Source organism: Aythya fuligula, chromosome 1 (genome assembly GCF_009819795.1).
Source record: "Aythya fuligula isolate bAytFul2 chromosome 1, bAytFul2.pri, whole genome shotgun sequence".
In the NCBI taxonomy this organism is placed as follows: Eukaryota; Metazoa; Chordata; class Aves; order Anseriformes; family Anatidae; genus Aythya; species Aythya fuligula.
The window spans coordinates 53,774,086-53,794,546 of record NC_045559.1 but is presented as its reverse complement, the minus strand read 5'-3'; the positions used below and the strand labels follow the sequence as shown (position 1 = coordinate 53,794,546).

General features: G+C 45.6%; 1 protein-coding gene across 1 annotated transcript; it reads left to right on the top strand.

Moving 5' to 3' along the window:
• The first annotated feature begins 1,777 nt into the window (after positions 1–1,777).
• FAM83F (family with sequence similarity 83 member F) lies at positions 1,778–19,966 on the top strand. Its single transcript, XM_032208088.1, has 5 exons — positions 1,778–2,233; positions 5,989–6,156; positions 13,657–13,778; positions 14,319–15,031; positions 19,902–19,966. Exons 1-5 carry the CDS (start codon positions 1,778–1,780, stop codon positions 19,964–19,966), a joined length of 1,524 nt encoding a protein of 507 aa, XP_032063979.1.
• The last annotated feature ends 495 nt before the right edge of the window (positions 19,967–20,461 follow it).

Here is a 20,461-nt window from a genome sequence, read left to right as displayed (position 1 = left end):
TGAGCACAAAAGATTACATTGTGCAGCTACAATTGAATAGAGCGTATAGGATTAAAGAGATTTTATTTAGCCACACATGAAATAGCAGAGCTGATGGCAGCCTCTGGTACAGCAGGAAAGAAAACAAAGCCAAGTAGTTCAGTGAGCACTGGCGCTAACAGCTGCATCCCCTGTGTACTCATGTATCGTGGCTGATTGACTGGGGTGTCTAGGATGGCATAAACTGCATTTGAAGCTTTTCATACAGTTCAGGAACTTATTAGTCTTTCCACTTTTATGGAATCTTTGAAGTCTAATAAGGCATGAACCCTTGTTGCAACTTTCCCTGCCAGGGGACTGTGATAGGGTCTCTTTTTGCGATCAGGCTATTTATTTTCACAAAACCTGTGGGGATGTAATTATGCTTCAGCCAAACTTGTTTGAAATCAGCCAGTGGGTTCAAAAGTTATTAGAGATGGCCAGACAAGAGACAGATGGAGACACCATGGCCACGCAAGCCTCGTTTCCATAGGAAATCAAGCTAAAAGGGCATACGCTGAAATTATTTTTTAGAGGTGATATGATAGGCAGAGGAGAAGATTTCTGCAAAGTGCAATTTCAAATTTTAAGTGAATTTCATGCCAGGAAGAGCTATTGATGGCAGTCTGGAATACTAAAATTCTCTCTTCCCTCTAAAGGAGAGGAACAGCAGGGAAGAGCTACAGTGCCCCACCTCACGCATGGATTTTTTCTTTAAACTAACTCACCCTGGGCGCAGGTGATTGCTTACAGAGAGGATACAAAGAGCAACTCCAACAGCTCTGTTCCTACAGTTTGTGCATTTTCCTTATGTGAGCAATTAGGGCTAATCACATATGAAAAGCGCTGCAAATGCCTCTGAATGTTTGTATTTCACCACTGCTTTGCCTTTATCCCCACTTCCTCGCTCATCTCTGCCAGCTCTGTGCCAGGGCTGCAAGGGGGAAGAACTGCTTTTAATCCCTTGTGCCTGCACTGCAAACTACAATGGGGCCTGAATCTTGATGAGGGCCCCTAGCTACTATCACATACCACGCAAAAAGCATCATTTAACATCACAGCCCCCAGTCTCTCAGCTGGGACACGTGCGTGCATGAATCCAGGGGTATTTATTCATGCTCCCAGCCACAGCAGTGCAGTTTTTTTTCCAGCTCTGACACCAGCCTGCTGGGCAGCCTCGGGCAAATCGCTCTGTCATCTTCCTGTCTGTAAACAGGGCACCCACCTCCTGCTTTTTGGCTCTTTTTTTGGGTGTCGCCAAGCTGTTTTTGCTGCTCTTTTGGTGGGTTTGAAAAGCCCCGGCTAGCAGCCAGCTGAGGCAGACAGACCCTGACTTGCGGCCACCGTCACGCTCTGCCTGCGTCCCCTTATTCCCTGTGAATGCAGTCACCACCTTCAAAAGGAAAGAGGAAGGAGAAAAATACGAATCTTTTAAACAGATTTTTGCATTCGCGTGCCTCCACACTGTAGAGATATGCCAGCAGCCTGACTCTCCTCACTTGAGGCAGTCAGGTCCCCCTGACCCCACCGTGCCGGGGTACGACCACCTCTGTCCCCCTGGGGCTTGGGCCACACGGCGTGTGACGGAGGGGACAGCCATGTCCCCAGCCAGCCTGGGGAGCGTGAGGGGCTGGCGCGGGGCGGTGCGGCTGCTCCACCTGTCGGGGCGGGCTCGGGCAGGCCAGGTGAGGCGGTGCTGGGCCTGCCTTTCGCTCCTTCCACAGCCTCCCGGCCGGCCGGCGCTGCGGGTGCCGGCAGCATGGCGGAGTCCCAGGTGGTCCTGCTGGACGATGCGCACGTCAACGAGAAGGTGACGGAGGCCCAAGCCCGCTTCTACTACAGCGAGGAGCAACGCCGGGCACTGGAGGTGCTGGTGACCCGAGGCGAGGGGGCCTACAAGGAAAACCTGAGGAAGGAGCAGCTGCGCGACTTCCTCTCCAGCCGGGAGCTGCAGGCGCTGCGGGGCGGCTGGCGGGGCTACGATGACCCCCGGGACAGCGGCAAGGTGTTGCGGGGCCCCGGCGGCGAAGCCCTCTCGCTGGCCTACTGGCCCGACTGCTCGGACACAGAGGTGCCCCCACTGGACCTGGGCTGGACCGACAAAACCTTCTACCGGGGCATCAGCCGGGTGGCTCTCTTCACGCATCCCCGCAAGGAGGAGAATGCGCCCCACGTGAAGGAGGTGGTGCGGGACATGATCCAGCAGGCGCAGAAGGTAGGGACCGGCCACCCCCGTATGCCAGCAGCCACCCTGCCTTCACGCCTGGGCTGGGGGCACCTGGGGTGGAAGGAGACCACCACCACCACCACCACCACCAAGTGGTGCTCGATGGCCAAGCACCGTGGCCCCCCATCCTGGTGGTGTCCACCAGGCAGGGCTTTCCGTGCGGTTCCTTGCTGGTCATGTTGTGGTTTGCCAAAGCTGATATTCAGGATGGGGTCAACTCCCCCCCGCCAGCACTGGGGCTTTGTAGCCACGGTTGGTTTAGGTGCCCCAGCCTGATGAGCTGGCTCAGGGCAGGGGGAAGGCAGGTCACGGTGCTGCTCCAGCCACCCCTCCTGTACGTGCAGGTAACCCCAGTTAAAGACAGGGCAGCCAGTTTGTTTGGGGTTATTTACTTTCTTGCGGTCTCCAGCCAATCCAACCTTGAGTGTGAGGCAGCCAGAGTCCAGACAATATGTGGCTGCTCCTCTTATTTATCTTGGGCTGGAAAGGACTGTTAGTGGTGACAGTGCACCTCTGGCAAGAAAACAAACCAGCTGTGACGCTCCAAGAGCGCTGGAACAGGCTCCCCAGGGCAGTGGTCAGGGCACCGAGCCTGATGGAGTTCAAGCAGTGTTTGGACAACACTCTCAGACACATGGTCTGAGGTTTGGGTGGTCCTGTGTGGAGCCAGGAGTTGGGCTCGGTGATCCATGTGGGTCCCTTCCAGCTTGGGATATTCATCATAAGCCACTTATTCCTGCTCTTAGTTTTGCTGCTTTCTGTTTTTTCTGCTTGCTAATTCAGCGGTCTCTCTTCCCCCCCCCCCCCCCCCCCCCCCCCCCCCCCCTTCCAAGTGCACACCGCACGCACAGTCTTTGCAGAGACTTGTTAAAACCAAATCTGCTGGGAAACACAGAAAACTTTGCAGAAATAGGTGCACACCCCGTGATCTTGTTCAACAACTGGTGTGCTCAGTCATACAGAAGAAGCTGAAGCTGTAAAATGCTCACGGTCTGATTTGCTACAACTTCATATCCTCTTTGCACTGCTGCAAATGCCTCTACAAATTGTGTAGAGGCAGCTGACTGGGAAACTTTGCTCTTTTTGATAGCTGGGCCTGGCAACTAGAAGTAATTAATTTCTTTGTAGATTTTTTTCACTGACTGGACGGAACTGTGCCCCTCCCAGCCCAAAGGTAGTTTCATATTTAACAGTCGTTTACGTTTTAATGGTCTTTTTTTTAGGTAACTGCCTATTGTGTTCAGTTGAGCTGGCCCTGGAGAATAAAATTTCCAGGTAGCAGCTTTTCATTCAGCAGATAAGAGTGGGGTTGTTGTGTGTGTGTGTTTGTTTTTTAATTTTTTTTTTTGGGGGGGGGGAGGGTTGGTGGTGGTCCTACATAGATACTGGTAATATTTGACATGTCTGTGGGTGGCTTATCATCAGTGTTTTACAAACATACAGTAATTAAGCTACCTTGCCGCAATGAGATTGACAAGCATTAACTTGCCAATCTGTAAATACCTAGGAAGAGCAAGGCACACCTATGGGTCCTATAGATAAGTAGTGTTATTATCCATAGGCTAGGAAAAGGAATGGAAAAAAAAAAAAAAAAAAAACGACTTGCAGAGGGGTTAGATACTCATGCTCTGACTTGCTGCATTTGGAAATGCTCCTAGGTTATCTTGACAGATCACCAGGAGTGACAGGGGTTTGGGAAGACAAAAAACAACCCTGGGGTTGCCCCTCTTATAGTTTTCTATCTTGGAAGTGCCATCTGCAAGGCAGTTCATCAGTTTTTCATACAGGGCTGCAGTTTTCATGGATTTAGTCCATAGTATTGCAAAGAAGCCTGAAGTGACCTAGTACCAATTAATGGTCAGTCCAGTGTGTGCTGCAATTTCTTGGGCTTTCTTGCAATTTCAAATTGGACTCCTTGCAAATGGAGAGGATGGAAAGAAAACACAGTCACACTTCTATCTATTCTTCATCAGTTCCCTACGTGGATGTTCTTACTTCAAATGAATATTATCTAGCATTCTTGCTGCTTAGTAACAACATCCATACCAGAGTGTGTGGAGGGGAAAGAAAGCATAGCATGGCTCAATTAATGCATGAAAACTTCATGCCTTTAATAACGTGTCTGCATATGAAGTTGTTCAGGAATAAAGTGGCACAAGTTCGCTGTTTTTCAGGGCTGACATTTCCTGCATCTCACTCCTTTGAGCTAGAAAGTGACAACCAACGTGGGACCTGAAATCCAGTTCTTCTGCCTACCAAGAGCTGTTGAGGGCCTTACAATTAGCTTATAATGGACCTCCACCATCGCTCACCTTTATCAGGAACGTACATGTTAATGATGGGCATAAACACAGTGTCAGCTCATTTTTTTCTTTTCTAATCAAGAACAGCTCCTGTAAGCACTGCTGACAGAAGAAGCCTGAGAGAGCAGAGGTGTTGGTTGTTGTTGGCCATACCAGCAGACTCAACAAAAACAGGGGACATTTACTGTGGCATCATTTTCCCGTAGCCGTTTTGCTCAAGGGCATTTTCAAAGGAAGGAGGCGTCTGGCAAGTATTATCCCCATTTCTACAGGGTGCTGCTGCAACTACAGCTGCACGTCCTCCAAACATCAACTGAAGAAAACTCTACGGTTGGATCCAGTCCCCAGCTCCATTCACACCTGTACATGCTCTCCCCAGCACAGCCTGGCTTGTCGCTGTGACCCCAGCACCTGGGGAGCTAGGATTTAGGCAACTCTATTCCCAACTTACTGTCAGTATGAGAGCTCTGACCTGCCAAGTTGATGGTTCCTAGTGGGACTGGGAGAACCACAGCTTCCTTCATTCATAGCCTGTGAAATGCTGGGGAGAATAACTCCTTCAGGAAGAAAAATGAATTGATACTTCAAGTGGTGTAAAGGATACAGAAAGGGAGAGAGACAAAACGTGTAAGATCAGCATAAATGTTGCCCACAAAAGTCTTGTTTTTGTTGTTACTCATCCTATGAATGTTCAGGCTTGTCAGTGATGTCAGTGCAACCCTTTGCTTTTGTATAAAATCTGTGTCTGGAAAGAGAGATTAGTTTTACACCAGAAAAATATATATGTAAGAGAGGGGAACGGTCATTTTTCCTCCAAATCTTGAATGTGCATTTCAGTCACTTTTTGACTAGTATGAGATGTTTATGTTTGAGCTCCATGAGACGTTCTTCATGAAGCCAGCCCTGAGAGCAGAGTTCTCAGAGGGAATTTGTGAAAAAGGAAAATAAAATTCTTCTTGTCTGCACTGTGCACCCCATGGCTGAGGAGTCATGCCCTGATTCCTCTGCACATTCATTCTTCCATTACTCACCTTCTGAAAAGTGTTAGTACTGTGTTTTTCACTCTTCTTTTTCAGTCCTTTTTCATGTTTAAGTGGATCTTTACAGAGGCAAAGAGAGTTTCACAATACAGAGATAAAACTGGGTATTTGGCTTTGGCGTTCTTCAGGCTGCTGAAATAAGCCATTTTCCCCTAGAAGAAGGTGAACTCTCAAAGACAATTTATTATGTTCCTTCCAAAATGCAGCGGGAACCATGATGGAAAATTACAAGATCTTTGGAAGTGCTTGGGCATGTACATTCCTGTGCTTTTGTCTCCCTTATATCCTCCTCCATATTCTGGTATCAGTGCTCTCCTTTGTTTTGTAACAGTGCAATGGGCTTCCCTAGGAGTTCCTAATATTTTATTTAGTTGCCTGTCTACTGTCTTCTTGTTTCCAGATTATTGCAGTGGCCATGGATGTGTTTACAGACCGGGACATCTTCCGTGATATTGTTGATGCAGCGTATAAGCGCTGGATCCCAGTCTATGTAATTCTGGATGAGGATGGTGTGAAGCTCTTCCTGGAAATGTGCAGATGCCTTGACCTCAGTGACTTGCAGATCCGGGTAAGATATTCAATGCTGAACCATTATTTTCTGTAGGTCAGTGGCCTTCCCGACTTGTAAAGAATCTTGGAACTGACTTGGACAGACAATGAAGTTGATGAAACATAGAGGGATAAGACAGTGGCCTGTTGAAACAGAAGGAAAGAGAAAGGGAAGAGTTGGATTATTTGCCTTTCACCTGAGACAGGGGTCTGTGTGGTGGTTTTTTTTTTGGCTCTTATCACCTAAATATTCCTGTTTGGGAGAAAACATGTCCGAGGAAATACTTGTTGGTCTCCTGTGCAAGTTCTAGTGTTCAAACCAGGTCTTTGAGAATACTGGGATTCACACAAATAGTAATAGTATGCTTACACTTTGTGAAATCTGGGACTGAATGAGCTTGTAGTCCTCCTTTGCCTGAGAACATAAGGGACTGGGGAGCGCAGCTGCTCCCCAGTTCCATATTGGGGATGTTTTCATATAGTGCCTGCACCACAGCAGAGTAGTCAGCCTAGCTTGGCTGGCAGAAGCAACTTCAGTAGGATCTCCTTCCATTACATACAAACTGAAATTCTTTGTGTGTTTATAGTTACTTTTGTTTTTCCTACTGTTTTAATGGCTTTTAGCCACTGTCGCTACTACAGACTTGTTCCAAATACTGGAAAAGTTGCTAGGTTGGAAACAACCTACAGGGTGCAAGACTCACCCCTCTTGTGATCCAATTGTTCTGCTGAGCAGTTTAAAAAAAAAAAAATGCCTGGAGGAAGGGCAGATCTTCTATAAACACTCAATTAATAGTTTAAAAAAAATAAAAAAAAATCAAAAAGATCTGAAAGTTAGAGAGGCTCATATTAACCATTCAAGCAGAACTGTCTTAAAGGTGGATGAAAATGACTCGCATATGTCTGAACAATGCTCCTGTGAACTACCACTCTGCTCTGAGTTTGTGGACTTCTTCATCAAAAAAAGACATCCAGCTGAGCAGCTTTCTTATCTTTCTCCAAAACAGAGATGGAAGTTTCTTCCCTCTGGTGTCTCTGAAAGCAAGACACAGACATTGTTTTAACAGACCTGTTTCAAGCTTCAGGGGTGTTCTGTGGCCTGGGCTGGAGTCTCTTTGGTACAAAGCTGTAAAACCACAGCAGTAGTTCCATTTGCTCTGGTACCTGTCTTCCATTTCTTTTCTCACTGTGTCATCATGTGAAGGAATGATGACTTCAGTACTGCATATTTTCATCCCTGGATAGAGTGCCCTGGCATTTTAGAAAAACTTGCAATGCTATTGCAGAGGTGAGTTCCTGTTTGTCTGCCTTTTCTGTTTAAAAAGTGTTTGGTCTCTTTCTGCTTTTCCCCACACCTCTTTGTCCATAAGTATCTACACACGCTTTACACTCCAAAACCAATTATCAAAATGACATGCTGCAGCAATGACTAGGTCCTGCAGCAACCTCCTTGCATCACAAGGTCACCCCTTCCAAGGAGGCAGAGTTCAAACTGATGCCATCAAAAGCAGTAGAAAACACTTGTGCCCCTTCTGTGTTTCCCTTCTCTCACACCAACACTTGCTGTGTTTTTCTTTCAGACTCGGACTGAGCTGAAGGAGTTCCACTGAGGAAGAAATTTTTAACATCCTTCTTTAATCTAATTCTTCACTCTTCTGCAGATTTCCAACCAACAGGGTGTTGTCCTTCCACTTTTTCCCATTTTCCCACCTATCTCATACTGTTTTGTAAATTCTTTGCTTAGGGTTGTTATATTCCTTTTCCAGTACACCTAAGGAACCTTTCTTTAATCTTGTTAAGGTCAATGCAGTTTATTCCTTTCTGTGGTGCTATGGAAGGACTGGGAAGAGTCTTCCTCTTGGGAAAAGCAGGTCAGTTGTCTCTCAGGGAAGGTGGCCTCTCGGTGTCCTGCCCAGGTTCCTGTTGTTTTCCATCCTGGGTCAACGTGACTGTCAGCATCAAGAAGACCAGGAGCAGCTGGTTGGTCAAGTTTTTCTGCAAGGCTATCTTGGATGTATCTGTGCTGCAGTTTGGGTCAGTATAGCAGAAATCATCATATAGCCTGACGCCAGGCTTTGGATATGAAAGAAATCGCAAGAGGGATGTGGTCTTTCCCTTGGGGACTTCATCCACCTCATCATCTAATGTGTCTGGGGGCTCTGCACTTTTAGCACTGAAGACCCAGCTTTAAAGCAAAAAATGAAGCTGGGCTTCTGGTGTTACTCTGGCAGAATCATTTTGTCCCACACTGAATTCCCACTGGAATTGCTGAGGAAGAACCAGAAACTCCAGTGCACGTAACTCTTACCATTCACCCATTTATTTTTTACAATGTCTTCCTCTTGACATCTGCTTTGATGCCTGAGTTTCTTCTACAGATTTTCAGCTACAAGGAGAACATTCTCCCCTTCCACTTTCTTTTTGTGTAACCACTTTGCTCTCTTATGAAATATTTTGACATTGGGCCCCAGTTTGTCAGAAAAGGGAATTATGTGCTCTACTCTTCCTTCCTGCCCTTCTTCCCATCTTTCCTTTGGAATGCTTCTGTAAGATTTACAGGCTGGCCTTTCCACAGAAAGTTGCAGCAATATGGGAGGTAACTTTAAGGTTTAAAGGCAACTTCTCGTCCCAGAGAAAAAGAGATGACACACTCCCATGGGCTGGCATTGCTGCAGGGTCAGGATGCTTATTCTGTCTTCTGTCATCACCAGATGCTCAGATTGCTCTATGATTCCTACCCTTTTGTTTGCATCCCTCTCCTCCAGTGCAGAGTGAATAACTCAACAGTCCTAATACAGGGAGGTTTACTGTTTTAACAGTGGATTTTGCCCTTTGTCTACATAGAGTGATGGGTGTTTTCACAAAATTCCTGGCTATTGTATCTTTTTGAGATGGCAAGGTATCATGATCCACCCACAGTCTCACAGGAGGGAAACTGCTGTAGCAAGAATGTACTTCACAAAGAAAAGAAGCTCTTCACTGACTCCAAACGTGAAATGAGAAAATTTCATTTTTTGTCTGAAGGCCAGAGATCAGTAAAAACGCATTTAAATTCAACCATCTGCACATTCATCCTGGGATGTCAGTATGAGCATGTCTTGTTTGTATGAGTCATATTGCTTCTTGAGCCTGCAGGACATGGTTTGCCAGACTTTTGTTATGTTTGACACAAGGGTGTTCTTCTGAGATCAGAATGAATCAAAGTTCTCAGAGAGATAAAATTCATAGCCCCACAAAAAGTCCTCCTCTTGTTGACCTGAGGGTGAGTGTTGTCACTGGTTTTTAGAGGCATTCTCTTCCCCATGCTTCTGCTAACCAAGACATCAGTGACGGACACTTTTGCTCAAAGACAGGGAATTCAAGTTCACCTAGAGCTCCAAGGAAATCTAGGGAATGTGGTATCTGCAGGAAGTTCACCTTCATATTAATTTCTATATTCATTTCCCCAGCATGCAAGGAGTTCCTTTTCTCACTCCAGGTATTCTTATAAGCTTCTAATGAAGAGATCTTTGGAATTTTGTTTCAGTTCTTCAAGTCTTTGCCCTCCAGCTTTCTTTATTCAATTCAAACTCAAGTAAAGAAGAATCTGAACGTGATGTGAGGCAGTGCTGCTGTTTTTAATACCCAGTAATGGCACTACTGGGCCAGGTCTAGCTAGCTGCATTTCTTCCTATTCTACTTGACTACCTACAAGCTTTACTATTTCATCACCTTTTCTAAAACTGTTCAGGGCAACTACATAGGATAAGCCCAGTCCCTCCCAACATTGCCTGGTGTTGGCTTCCAGATTGAGGCTGATTTTTTGTCCCCATCTAACATGAGCAGCTACTACCCATCTCTCTGACCTGGAGGTCTGATGACCTGAAACGAGAAGCTTGCAGACCATAAAAAAGAAAGATTCCTTATCTCCTGTCACTGTGGTCCTGTCCACGTGAATCCTATATCTCTCTTCCTTTTACTGCCTTCTGTAGAACCTCCATGGAGGATTTTTGAGTGGGAAAAAATGGGCATCTGTGCCTCCCCCTCAGCCCTGCGCTCAGATGAAGCAGTAGTACAGGAAACCAGAGGACAGGAGCCACCCCAACAGATGCTACTGACTTAAGGATCTGATTTTCCCAGGGACAGCAGAAAGATCTATATTTTGAAAAAAAGCAGTTAATGCAAGGGACTGTTATGCCACCATCATGTATGATCTACTGCTTTGGTTTGTTGCTTGTCCTTCATCTGATTTAAGTCTTTCAGTTTATAGAGCTCGCTCGTGCCATTCATCCCAACTGGAAGTAAAGACCTCTGCTGCTTTGCAACATATATATCAGCTGTTGTTCTAAGAGGGGAGGGACACCAGGATTCCCTGGTGAAAATAAGTACAACACCTGCCTTTAGGGTCCATCTTGTGTATCTCACCTTAGTCAATCCCCACTTCTGGGCGCTGCTGCTTGGGTCTGTCAAGGGACAACTAAGGTCAGTCACACAAATGTATTACCGACTTTCTCAGCTGAGTCTAATTTAACTTTCTGTGGGTTCAGGGTGAGGCTTAAAAGCATGTCACAATAAAGCAAGAAAGACTGATTCCTTTGCTGAGTGTATTAGGATGCTCTGTCAGGCTTGAGCGTTACCGGTCTGTATTAAGTTGCTGTCAGGGAGATGTTAGTCACTGCTTGCAATGAGGAGTGGTGTAAGTCTGTGTAAAGGCAACGTGGAAATCTAACACAGACTGCAGCCTCCATGAGCCAGGATATGACTAACCCTAAGCAGGTTGCTGCAAGAATACAGATTTGGAGGGGTCTCTTCTACCTGAAGAACTAACTGGTCTTTTAGCCAAAATATTTGTTACTACAGTAACGTCAGTGCCCAAAGAAAAGGGCTGAAATCTCAACTCATTTATATTTGTCTCTCTGCTTTTGTTGTTGTATAATCTTCAGTACATGAACCCAGGCTTGTTCCTTCTCCGTACAGCTTGATATATTAGTCTTCAAATGCTCCAAGATCCTTCAAGGCAGAAAACATTATACAAATAACCTGTTAAGTGACTCGATGTTTATATGACTTTGTGCTTGTTTTCTGCATTACAAGATGCATTTATGCACTCCTGTGCCTACTTTGTTCAAGGAGGTTTATGTATTCAGCTGTTTGGTTCTATCCCCTCTGTGCCCTTCTAAGTGTTATGTGTGGCTCAGTTACTGCAGAAATTCAAGTTTTCTTTCTTTCCACCAAAAGAAGGTGATACAACATACAAACACAGTAAAATCCACACATGTTACACGCTAAGAAACTTTCTGCTCACGCAGGCTGATAGTCCTTGATTCAGAAAGGATTATTACATGGCAGAGCTGCTGGCTGATTTGAAGGACAGGCATACTTCTTGACACTTCCAGTCAATATCCCATGATTTGGCAAATCCCAAATCCAACTTTACTCAGCAAGGGAAGAAAAAATGACTTTAGGCAACCAGCCAGCCATCTACAAATGTTATTCTAAGTACTGGAAAGGGTACCCTTCCTCCCGTGTTCTACCCAACCTGCATTCAGCATCCCACACATATGACTCACTGCTAGCTAGGCCTTGGGCAAGTCACTTCATCTTTTTTGTCTCTTAGGTTCCTCGTCTTTAAAACAGGGTGATAATACTGTCAGCGGTGTTGGGAGGATTAATTAGCTAATGCCCACACAGGACTGCAGACAGATCAAGCAGTAGATGAATGCAAAATAGTAGTATCATCAGTTACTGTTAGTCAGAATTTGTACTGCCACTGCTGTGTTTTACTGAGGAAAATAGGAACAGATTCAAAAGGTAAGATTTATATTCAGAAAACTGTTTTTTGAAAGAAATCCACATTCTTCTAATCACTCATTCCTGCATGCTGATTTCTATAGCCTATCGATATTTAAGCTGTCAGTGAGATTCATAATAATAGTACTTAGCTCTTTGTGGGATCTGAGGCTGTGCTAGTGCTAGCCAAATCCTCCTGATTCTCCTGTTCTGCAGATGGGGGAAGAATGAAGCAAAGGTGAATTGACTTCCCCAGAACATCACAGGGAATAGAGTCAGAGCTGTGATTACACCTGGGACTGTCTGACTCCTAACCCTGGATTTATTACTCCAGATCACAATACCTTTTAGCTTTTCATTGTTAAAGAATTCTTACAGAAACAGATGGTGGAATGAAGAAAATGATCTAAATTTGTGTGTCAGAGTGACAAGATAATTTGCTCCAAACTTATACTGACAATAAATGCTTTGGGGTTTTGTTGGCTTTTTTCATGTTAGTCAGTATGTATGTGTGTGTGTATGTGTATATATATATATATATATATATACACACACCTTTTTGGCAATTCAGCCTCGAGCAGCCAGGACCCATGGAGTTCAGCACTGGTCTGAGCAGAATAACACCCAGTCCAACATGCAGATATGTTCTTTCATTATGTGCACACCTGAGTCTGTTGTAGAAAATGAGGTAACCTTAAATCTGTAGTTTTTCTCTCTATCCTTAGTAGTACTTTATTTCATTATTTGCAGGTTTGATGCCCAAAGGTTTTAAGTGGGACAGGAGGTCCAGGGAGAACTAAAACCTTCCTCCAACTATTTCAGTTAATTTCATCAAAGTTTTGCCTTCCTCTTCTCCAGAAATTCTTCTTCACTCATCTGAGACATCAGCAGAGACACTTACCATACACTTTTTTTTTTTTTTTTTTTTTTTTCAAAATAAAGTTCTGCGTTTTTCACTCTCCATTGAACAATGAGGAATATAGGAAGACATTGAAACTCTTTGGGATTCTTAGCAAAATGATATAGATCAGGGTTCTTTTGTTATAACACACAGGAAACATCTATGTTTTGAACAGTGCGACTGTTCCATTGCCTCTTTTGTAATAATTAACTTGTCTAGCCTTATGATTTGCCCAGTTTTGTCAAGCTGTATGTTGTTGGGCTCAGAACAGAAGCACAAAAAGAGGCTAATTTAGTCCTATGTCATACGTTACCCTCTGAGTAACTGTGTCCTTGGGACTGCACAGGTGTTGCAAAATTCCTTTGTTTTCTGGTCCTGCTGACATAGCCTGGAAAAGAGCTCACAAGTGTCATGGAGTAGGGATTGGGATTCAGAGAGTGCAGATATGACTCAGAGCTTCATCTGATTCATTTGCCTGAACAGGGCTGGGCCTTCTGAGCTAAAGCACAGGGCTGGAGATGGAGGATTATTTGATTTTGAGAGCATTGTCTTGCCAGTGGGCTCAGATGAATAGCTGAAGACAGCAGGCAGGGTTACAAAGATGCTGACCTATCGGACAAGGCTATAAAACGATGCATGGGAGTGACTTGTATTGACAGGTGATAACAACAGGGCTTTCAGCACCGTGCTTTCCTCTCTGCAGCCCTTCTGATTTCTGGTGGCTAATGATGAGCTGTAGCCCCAGCAATAGTGAGATAATGTGAGGGATGTGTTAAGACTTGGAGCTGGCAATTATCTAATTCTCTGCCCTATTTATTGTGACATTTCGTCTTTTAACCTCCCTGCTAGAACATCCGCATACGTTCTGTGACAGGAGTTGGGTTCTACATGCCAGCAGGGAAGATCAGAGGCACACTGGCATCCCGATTCCTGATGGTGGATGGTGAAAAGGTGGCCACCGGATCATACAGGTGGGTTGCTCTTGCTTAAGGCAGATATTCATCCTTCCTGTAAAGAATGGCTTGCAGCTTTGCTTGAGAGTCTCCTCGTGTCATTCCTTTTCTTATTCCAGTCTCTGTAATTGGTTTGGCACCTGTAGAAAATGAGGTGGGGTAAGACAGAAAGTAATATAGAGCACAAGCTGCTCCCAGGAGAACAGAACATGCCCATGCTAGTGGACTGTTTCAGTGGGCTAGAGATAGTGCCATGCTGCATTAACCACTGTAGGTTGCTCTCCTTGGAGAGGTTTCCAGTCTGTAGACTCCTCCTGTTGATGCCATGTTGCTTTTTTTAAAAGGGTAGGTTGTCCTTCAGAGTTTTCATGCCTTTTCTTCCAGATCTTTACTGCATGCCTAAAGAACAATAATAATGAACTTCACCTACCTACCCTGATGCATCTTGGCAAATGGCACAATGCTGCATATTCCTACACAGTGTTTCAGATATTGTTGGGTGGGCTGGGTCAAGCATGCACCCAAATATCTAATTTCCATTCTGTTTCCTATTTTTAGCTTCACGTGGAGTTCATCTCACATTGACAGAAATATCCTGCTAGTCTTGACAGGACAGCATGTGGAGATGTTTGACGTTGAGTTTCGTGAGCTCTATGCCATCTCAGAGGAAGTTAATTTATACAAGGAATTGGGTATTACTAATCCACACCTTCTGGGAACTGGGAAGCCAGGCTTTCATTCTTCCACCGTGGCTCGGAAGATCATTAACCCCAAGTATGGCTTAGTGGCAGGGGCAGCCCGTGGTGATATGATGCTCTGGGCTTCACGACACAAGCAGGATAATCAGGGGAATATGGAAAAGGAAGAAACAAGTGAGTCAAAGAAACGATTAAATCAATTTCTGAATGACTTAATCACATTGGATCAAGAGCTCCCAGAAATTGAGCCACCTCTGGAGAACTTGAACAAGCTGAATCGGAGCCCTCAGAAACTGTTCTCCCGACTCCACATGGACCTGAAAAATAAATCCAAATCCAGAGAGTCTATTCGTGATGTGAAGAAAGAAGATGCACAGGCAAATTCAAAGCAAGGAAAACGGTTTTCCAGTGGGCTTTTCAGTCGCAAGGCCAAACGATCTCCAGGCTCAAGCATTGAGGCAAATTCTTTTGCCAGTGAAGGACATTCAGGAGAAGACCTTGGGAACATGAAACTGGAATATGAACAGCTCAGCATCAGCCATGCCAGTGTTCAGAGCGCTGACGGCATCTCAGGTAAAACCTCTCCTACCATCACGTTCTGCTTCTGTGCTCTTAGGCTGTCCCTTGTTCCGAGCTTGGTTGATTGGTGCAAACGTATTCAACGTAGGCACCTGCAAGTAGATCCTGATATTTCCTCTGCAGTAAAAAGAGCAGAATCAAAGAGAAGTAGAAGTTGTATCAAATGAAGCATAAATCTGAAGGCAATTTAATGGCAGTCATATTGTAAGATTGGTACTTCTCATATTTTCTGATACTTCCCAGCAAGCAGGCATGGGACAGAGAAAGAGGTGAATGTCTCCCTGTATAAAACAAGTTGCACACACAGTTCTTGAAGAGCACTGCCCTGATAAGCAGTAGCAGGACGTTCAGTGTCGTGGTTAGCAGCATGCAGGCAGATTTCCAGTCTAACCTCTCCTTTCATCGTTTGGGTTTAGTCAACTGTGTTTACTGTGACAAGGTTACTGGTGGAGAAGGGAGAAAATGTTTATGCTGAGGTGAGGGAGCAAGGAGGGAAGGAGAGGTTGGAAGGCTTTTCAGCTTGCTCCTCTAACTCCATTTGAAATGGGAGAGAGGGTCGTGAAAATGGAAGCTGTGGAGAAGCACTACATCTGAACCTTCCTTTCTTTGCTAAGGTACGGCTGGTATTTTTGCTTAAAGCCCATCCAAGGTTTCATTTGGTTGAAGATTTCTCCTAATTTATGTGTTCGTAGCTCACATCCCAACATTTTAGATGTTTTGTCAGATAGAAGTAAATCTATTGACTGTTCAGCCTGGTTGTCTTCCTCTCTCAGTGAACTGTGCTGGGTGTCAATACATCCTGCACCAGCAGGAAAATAAACTAGTTAAGGGGAGGAAAATTTCTTCTCAACTTATCTGGCTGGTGGCCATTCTGTGCTCTGATGAATGCAAAATGCTGGAGTAGAAAGACTGAAATCCTCTGGGACTGCCATGATATGAAATCAAATGACATTCTCCTGAGAACAAAATAGAAAAGCAAGGTGTTAGGAAGGTCAAAAGCAGCGATTGATTAGATTCTTAGAAATATTTCTGGCTAAATGAAGAACAGACTCAAAAATGCCAAATGAACATGAGAGAGAACTGTAAGAAGGCTTGGATGGTTAATTTGAGACTATAGTAGACCCGTTTTCGGATGTTTGACATTTGGGGAGACAGAAGTAAATCTTGGTCTTCATCCTCTCACCAAATCACATTATTTTTCTGAGCACAGACAATATGTGCTGTTGGGCCCCATTCTTCGGAGCCAGGAAAAAACAAAATCCATGAAGACCTATAGGGAGATGTATGGGCATTTCCTCTCGGAGGAATGGACCTGAGGGCTTGCACTACCCTCTAGTGACAGAAGTGGAGAACTGTGTCAACTCTGACTTGTCAGCACTTCAGCGTCAGAGGTTCCCTGTGCTTGTGGCTGCTCCGAAGCAGCCTGCCTGCCATTCCCACAGTGCCATGGCGAAACTCGACCCAGATGAAGGCACACAAGAGATTAATGTCTCTGACAGTGGGGCACTGAGCCCCCCTGGGCACCGCACAGGTCAGGGCGGCAGGGATGTCCCTACTCCTTTTAGCACGGTGGATCGATGCCTGCTGGTCTGATGCTCGGTCTGGACCATTTCCATAAAGACACTATCACGCCGTTATGTTCAGGTTTTATGTCTTGTCACTGCTACTTCCCGAGAGACGGGCCTCCTCCAGTGCAGGGGAACAGAGGATTTGGGATACCCCTTCTGGTTCCAGGCAAGCCAGGCTCAAACTTGCAGTGCAGGGAAGCAGCAGAGGGCCAGGAGCAGATCCGGCACAGTAGCCTTCCTGCTGTGCTCATCCTGACCCGATAAGTCTTTCCGAGGAGTCCAGGCAAATATTTTTTGTTTTGCTTTATGCTACTCGAGCATAAAGTTCGTGGTGACAGCGGGAGACTCCGCAGCTTTTGAAGCGTGGTGTAAGCAGGCTTAGGTCATCCAGTACAAAAGGCTGGGGGAAGATCACTGCCTGCGTGCTCCTTGAGAGTTGAATCGCTGCTCTTGAAAGAAAGCTTCTCTAGCCTAGTGGTCCCAAAGCAGCATGGAAACAGAGATGGCAGAGGGCACGTTAAAGAGATGAGCCTCATGAGAAGGAGGAAGAAAGGACTCGACACGTTGGATCCTGCTGTTACTTGATCAGCAGCACATGTTTCATTAGGGTTTCATAAAAGCTTCTTGAACACGGGCATGGAACAGAGTTCCAGCTGTAAGACAAAAATAGGAGGCCCTTTGTTCTTGGGGAAACTGTAGGACTGACCTAGCTCTAAAAGTTTAAGTTGTCTTTGAGCAGGCCTAGTAAAAACTGATGGCTGTGATACTCTGAGTGACAGAAGGGAGGTGGGAAGTGGAAATGAAGGAGGGAGAAGGTGCTTGGTATGCAGTCAGGTTAGGATGCAATTATTCCGAGCTTCACAGTTTGAAATAGCTGCCCTTACCTTTTGTAAAGATTAAACAGCACACTTAAGCCCTGTGGGCCTGCCTGTGCACACATCCTCCAAAGTCACTATTAATTCTGTAATTCTGTAGTACCACAGAGACACAGCCCGTCTTACAAATGCAGAGAAAGACCAGATCTACACCCCGAGTCGCTTGCAGAGTAATTGAAAGACATTATTCAAGCAGGCTAAAGGTCAGGTTCAATCTTGTAAGAGCAAATGGTGATGGAGAGAATACGAACTGGGGAGGGAAGCGCTGAAAGCGCATTTTGCAACAGTCTCTGAAAATCTGACTGGGTATTTACGTGCTGGAAAATGATACCTACAAGTTAGGATGGGAAGCCTGGAAAATCCCAGGGCTCCAGGTAGTAACATCTCCAACCAAGCGTCCAAACGAACATCCTGGGGTGTTGTCCTACCACACCGCATGGATGTTGTGTTTTGTCTTACCAGGCTCACTTAAACCATATGATGAAACTGACACAATTCTTGGATTTCACTGTCCCCGGCTTTAGAAGGCGGCAGCAGCAGCTCTGAACCTGACCAGAATGTTGTTAATTTTATGCTGCTGCTGGGCAGACTGCGATCGGCAAAGACACTGACGTCTGTGTGCAGTTTCTGGGAAATACTGCAAGGGTCTGAAAGCTGCATGCCTTTGGAAGGCACTGCCTTTTTGTTTTGTTTCCTCCCCCGCAGGCAGCAGCCAAAGTGGGCTTGTTTGGAGGGTCTGCTATCCCGGGTGTCTCTGCACATCAGCCTTCGCTCCTCAGAGCAATGTTTGCAGAATTGTTACACTTAATAGCAAGATTTTGTGTCTCGTTTTTTGGGTGCCTCTTGCAACAAAAAAGGGGATTTACACTGCAGCACTGCAGAAGTAGCTGCTTAGTTATCAGCAGTGCTTTTCAGCCCAAGTAGGGTCGTGGGCTGGTGGTAAATGGAATTTTTATTTAAAAAGAAGGAGGGAAGTGTTGCTGCGTACATGCACGGGCAGTGTTTGCTCTAACTGCAGCAGGATCTGTAGAAAAAGACCAGAAGACAGGAGTAGAAAGAGTGAGAAGAACAAAGGCATTGAAAGTTGAGACTAAGCAGAGGAGGAGCGCTGATGCTTTGGAAGGAAAACATGAAGGTCTTGAACGTGATACAGACAGGGAGGGGTGGCAAGGAGATAGGGATAACAACAAGCTCGGTAGTAACATACAGAATAGGTCAAAGTGAGGACAGCAGGCAGAATGAAATGCCGTGGGGAGACGTGGAGAAGAGGCTGCAGCATACAGAGCAGCCACAGCAGTGAGGGTGGGCTGCAGTGCAGCCTCCCACATGGATATGGGGAAGCTGCAGTGGGGAGGAAGGTCAAGAGGAGGAAAAGGAGCTCCTCTCTTCACCATCAGCTACAGGTGAGGAAAGTGATGGTCAAATACCCACAAGCAAGAGAGTGACATGCAAAATAATCCACTTGAAGCCTAGTTCAGGGGCCGTGCCTGGGCTGAACTTTACCTCATCTCAGCAAGGCTGAGCATCATGTCACCATGACCGGCGGCAGTTTTCCGTCTGTTTTCACTCTATACTGACCACTGGCATGAGGGATGTACACATCATTTCCTTCTGTAGAAACACGAGTGGGGTCTGCCCTTGTTCAGAGTGGCCACAAGCCATGTGGCAGCCCCCCGTGTAAGCCTTGCTGAGCCCAAAGTACCGCTGAGCTCCCTTACTTGCAAAAGCCTATGCAAACACCTCATAGTACAGGCCTTGAAAAAAGTATGCTGGGGCACCCAGATCAGGATCTGGCTGTCATGAAAGGGATCACACAGCAGTACAAGGATTCAAAAGTACAGATACTGAGAGCAGAAGGAATCTACTGAGTGAGCAACGAAATAAATAACAAAAAACTGGGGGCAGCGTACTAGGCTACTTAACCAAAAGACCCTGAGGCCTCCAGATTTCTCTTGCAAAGGAAATGGTGGAAATACGGCCACTTGAGATGCTTAGAACTAAACACAAGAAAAGCTCTGTTGAGAATGTGGGTTGAGATCAGATGGATGAGGTGACCTGACTTTTCTTTTTTGTTTTCATCCGTTGCTGCTTGGAAAACCTCCCACCTAAGTCATGGCCAGCCTGCTTTTCAGTGCCAACTGGGACCTAAGAATACCGCTGACGCTGGCCTGAGTACAGGCCAAAGCCTGGAAATACTTCTCCAGTGGTTTTCTCTACAGTATACTCTGAATTTGCTCTTATTTTAGTGTCTCTTCATTTCACAGAAGTAGGAAATAAAATCCCAAGAGAGTGCAGAGCAATGTGGGTCTTACACAAGGCGTATAATAAATAACGAGAAAGGACTGAAGCGTGAGTCCAAACTTTATCCAGATCTTATTTACTTAGCATTAACATTTTTTTTTTAACTTCTTTTCATTCCAGGTAACCCGGGTCCAAACTCCACTATGAGCGATAAAAACAAACAATCTACCTGTGTGTTATCTTGATTGGGAAGGATTGTCCGGAGAGCTGAAGACTGAACAATCTGGAACAGTAACCTGTTGATTGATGTTGAACCTCCAGCCATGTCCTCACGCAGTGGTCCATCAAGCCGCTGCATGGTCCTGGATGCACCTGGCACCTGCAGTTAAAGCACATTTACCGGGTGAAGCATAGACTTTGAATGGTCAGTCCCTTAAACGAGGGGTAGCGATGAATGTATTAGTCCATATGTGTGTGTGCATACAGATTTTATATATAAAAACAACTGTGATGACTGGGTCTCAGAGCTCGCTCTGCGTCCAGATAAATGGAGGAGATTTTCTGACTTACTTGTGCTGCTACTTCAGTCTGTCTAGCTACAGACTCAGAATCACTGTGTTGCATTGTTTACTCTACTGCATTGCAGAAATGTGTTGGTCTGACGGGCTGGCAGGCGAAGTCCAATCCAAGTGGCAAATTCTGGGTGAAACAGTGATGTTTACAGACAGCAGAGCAATCCT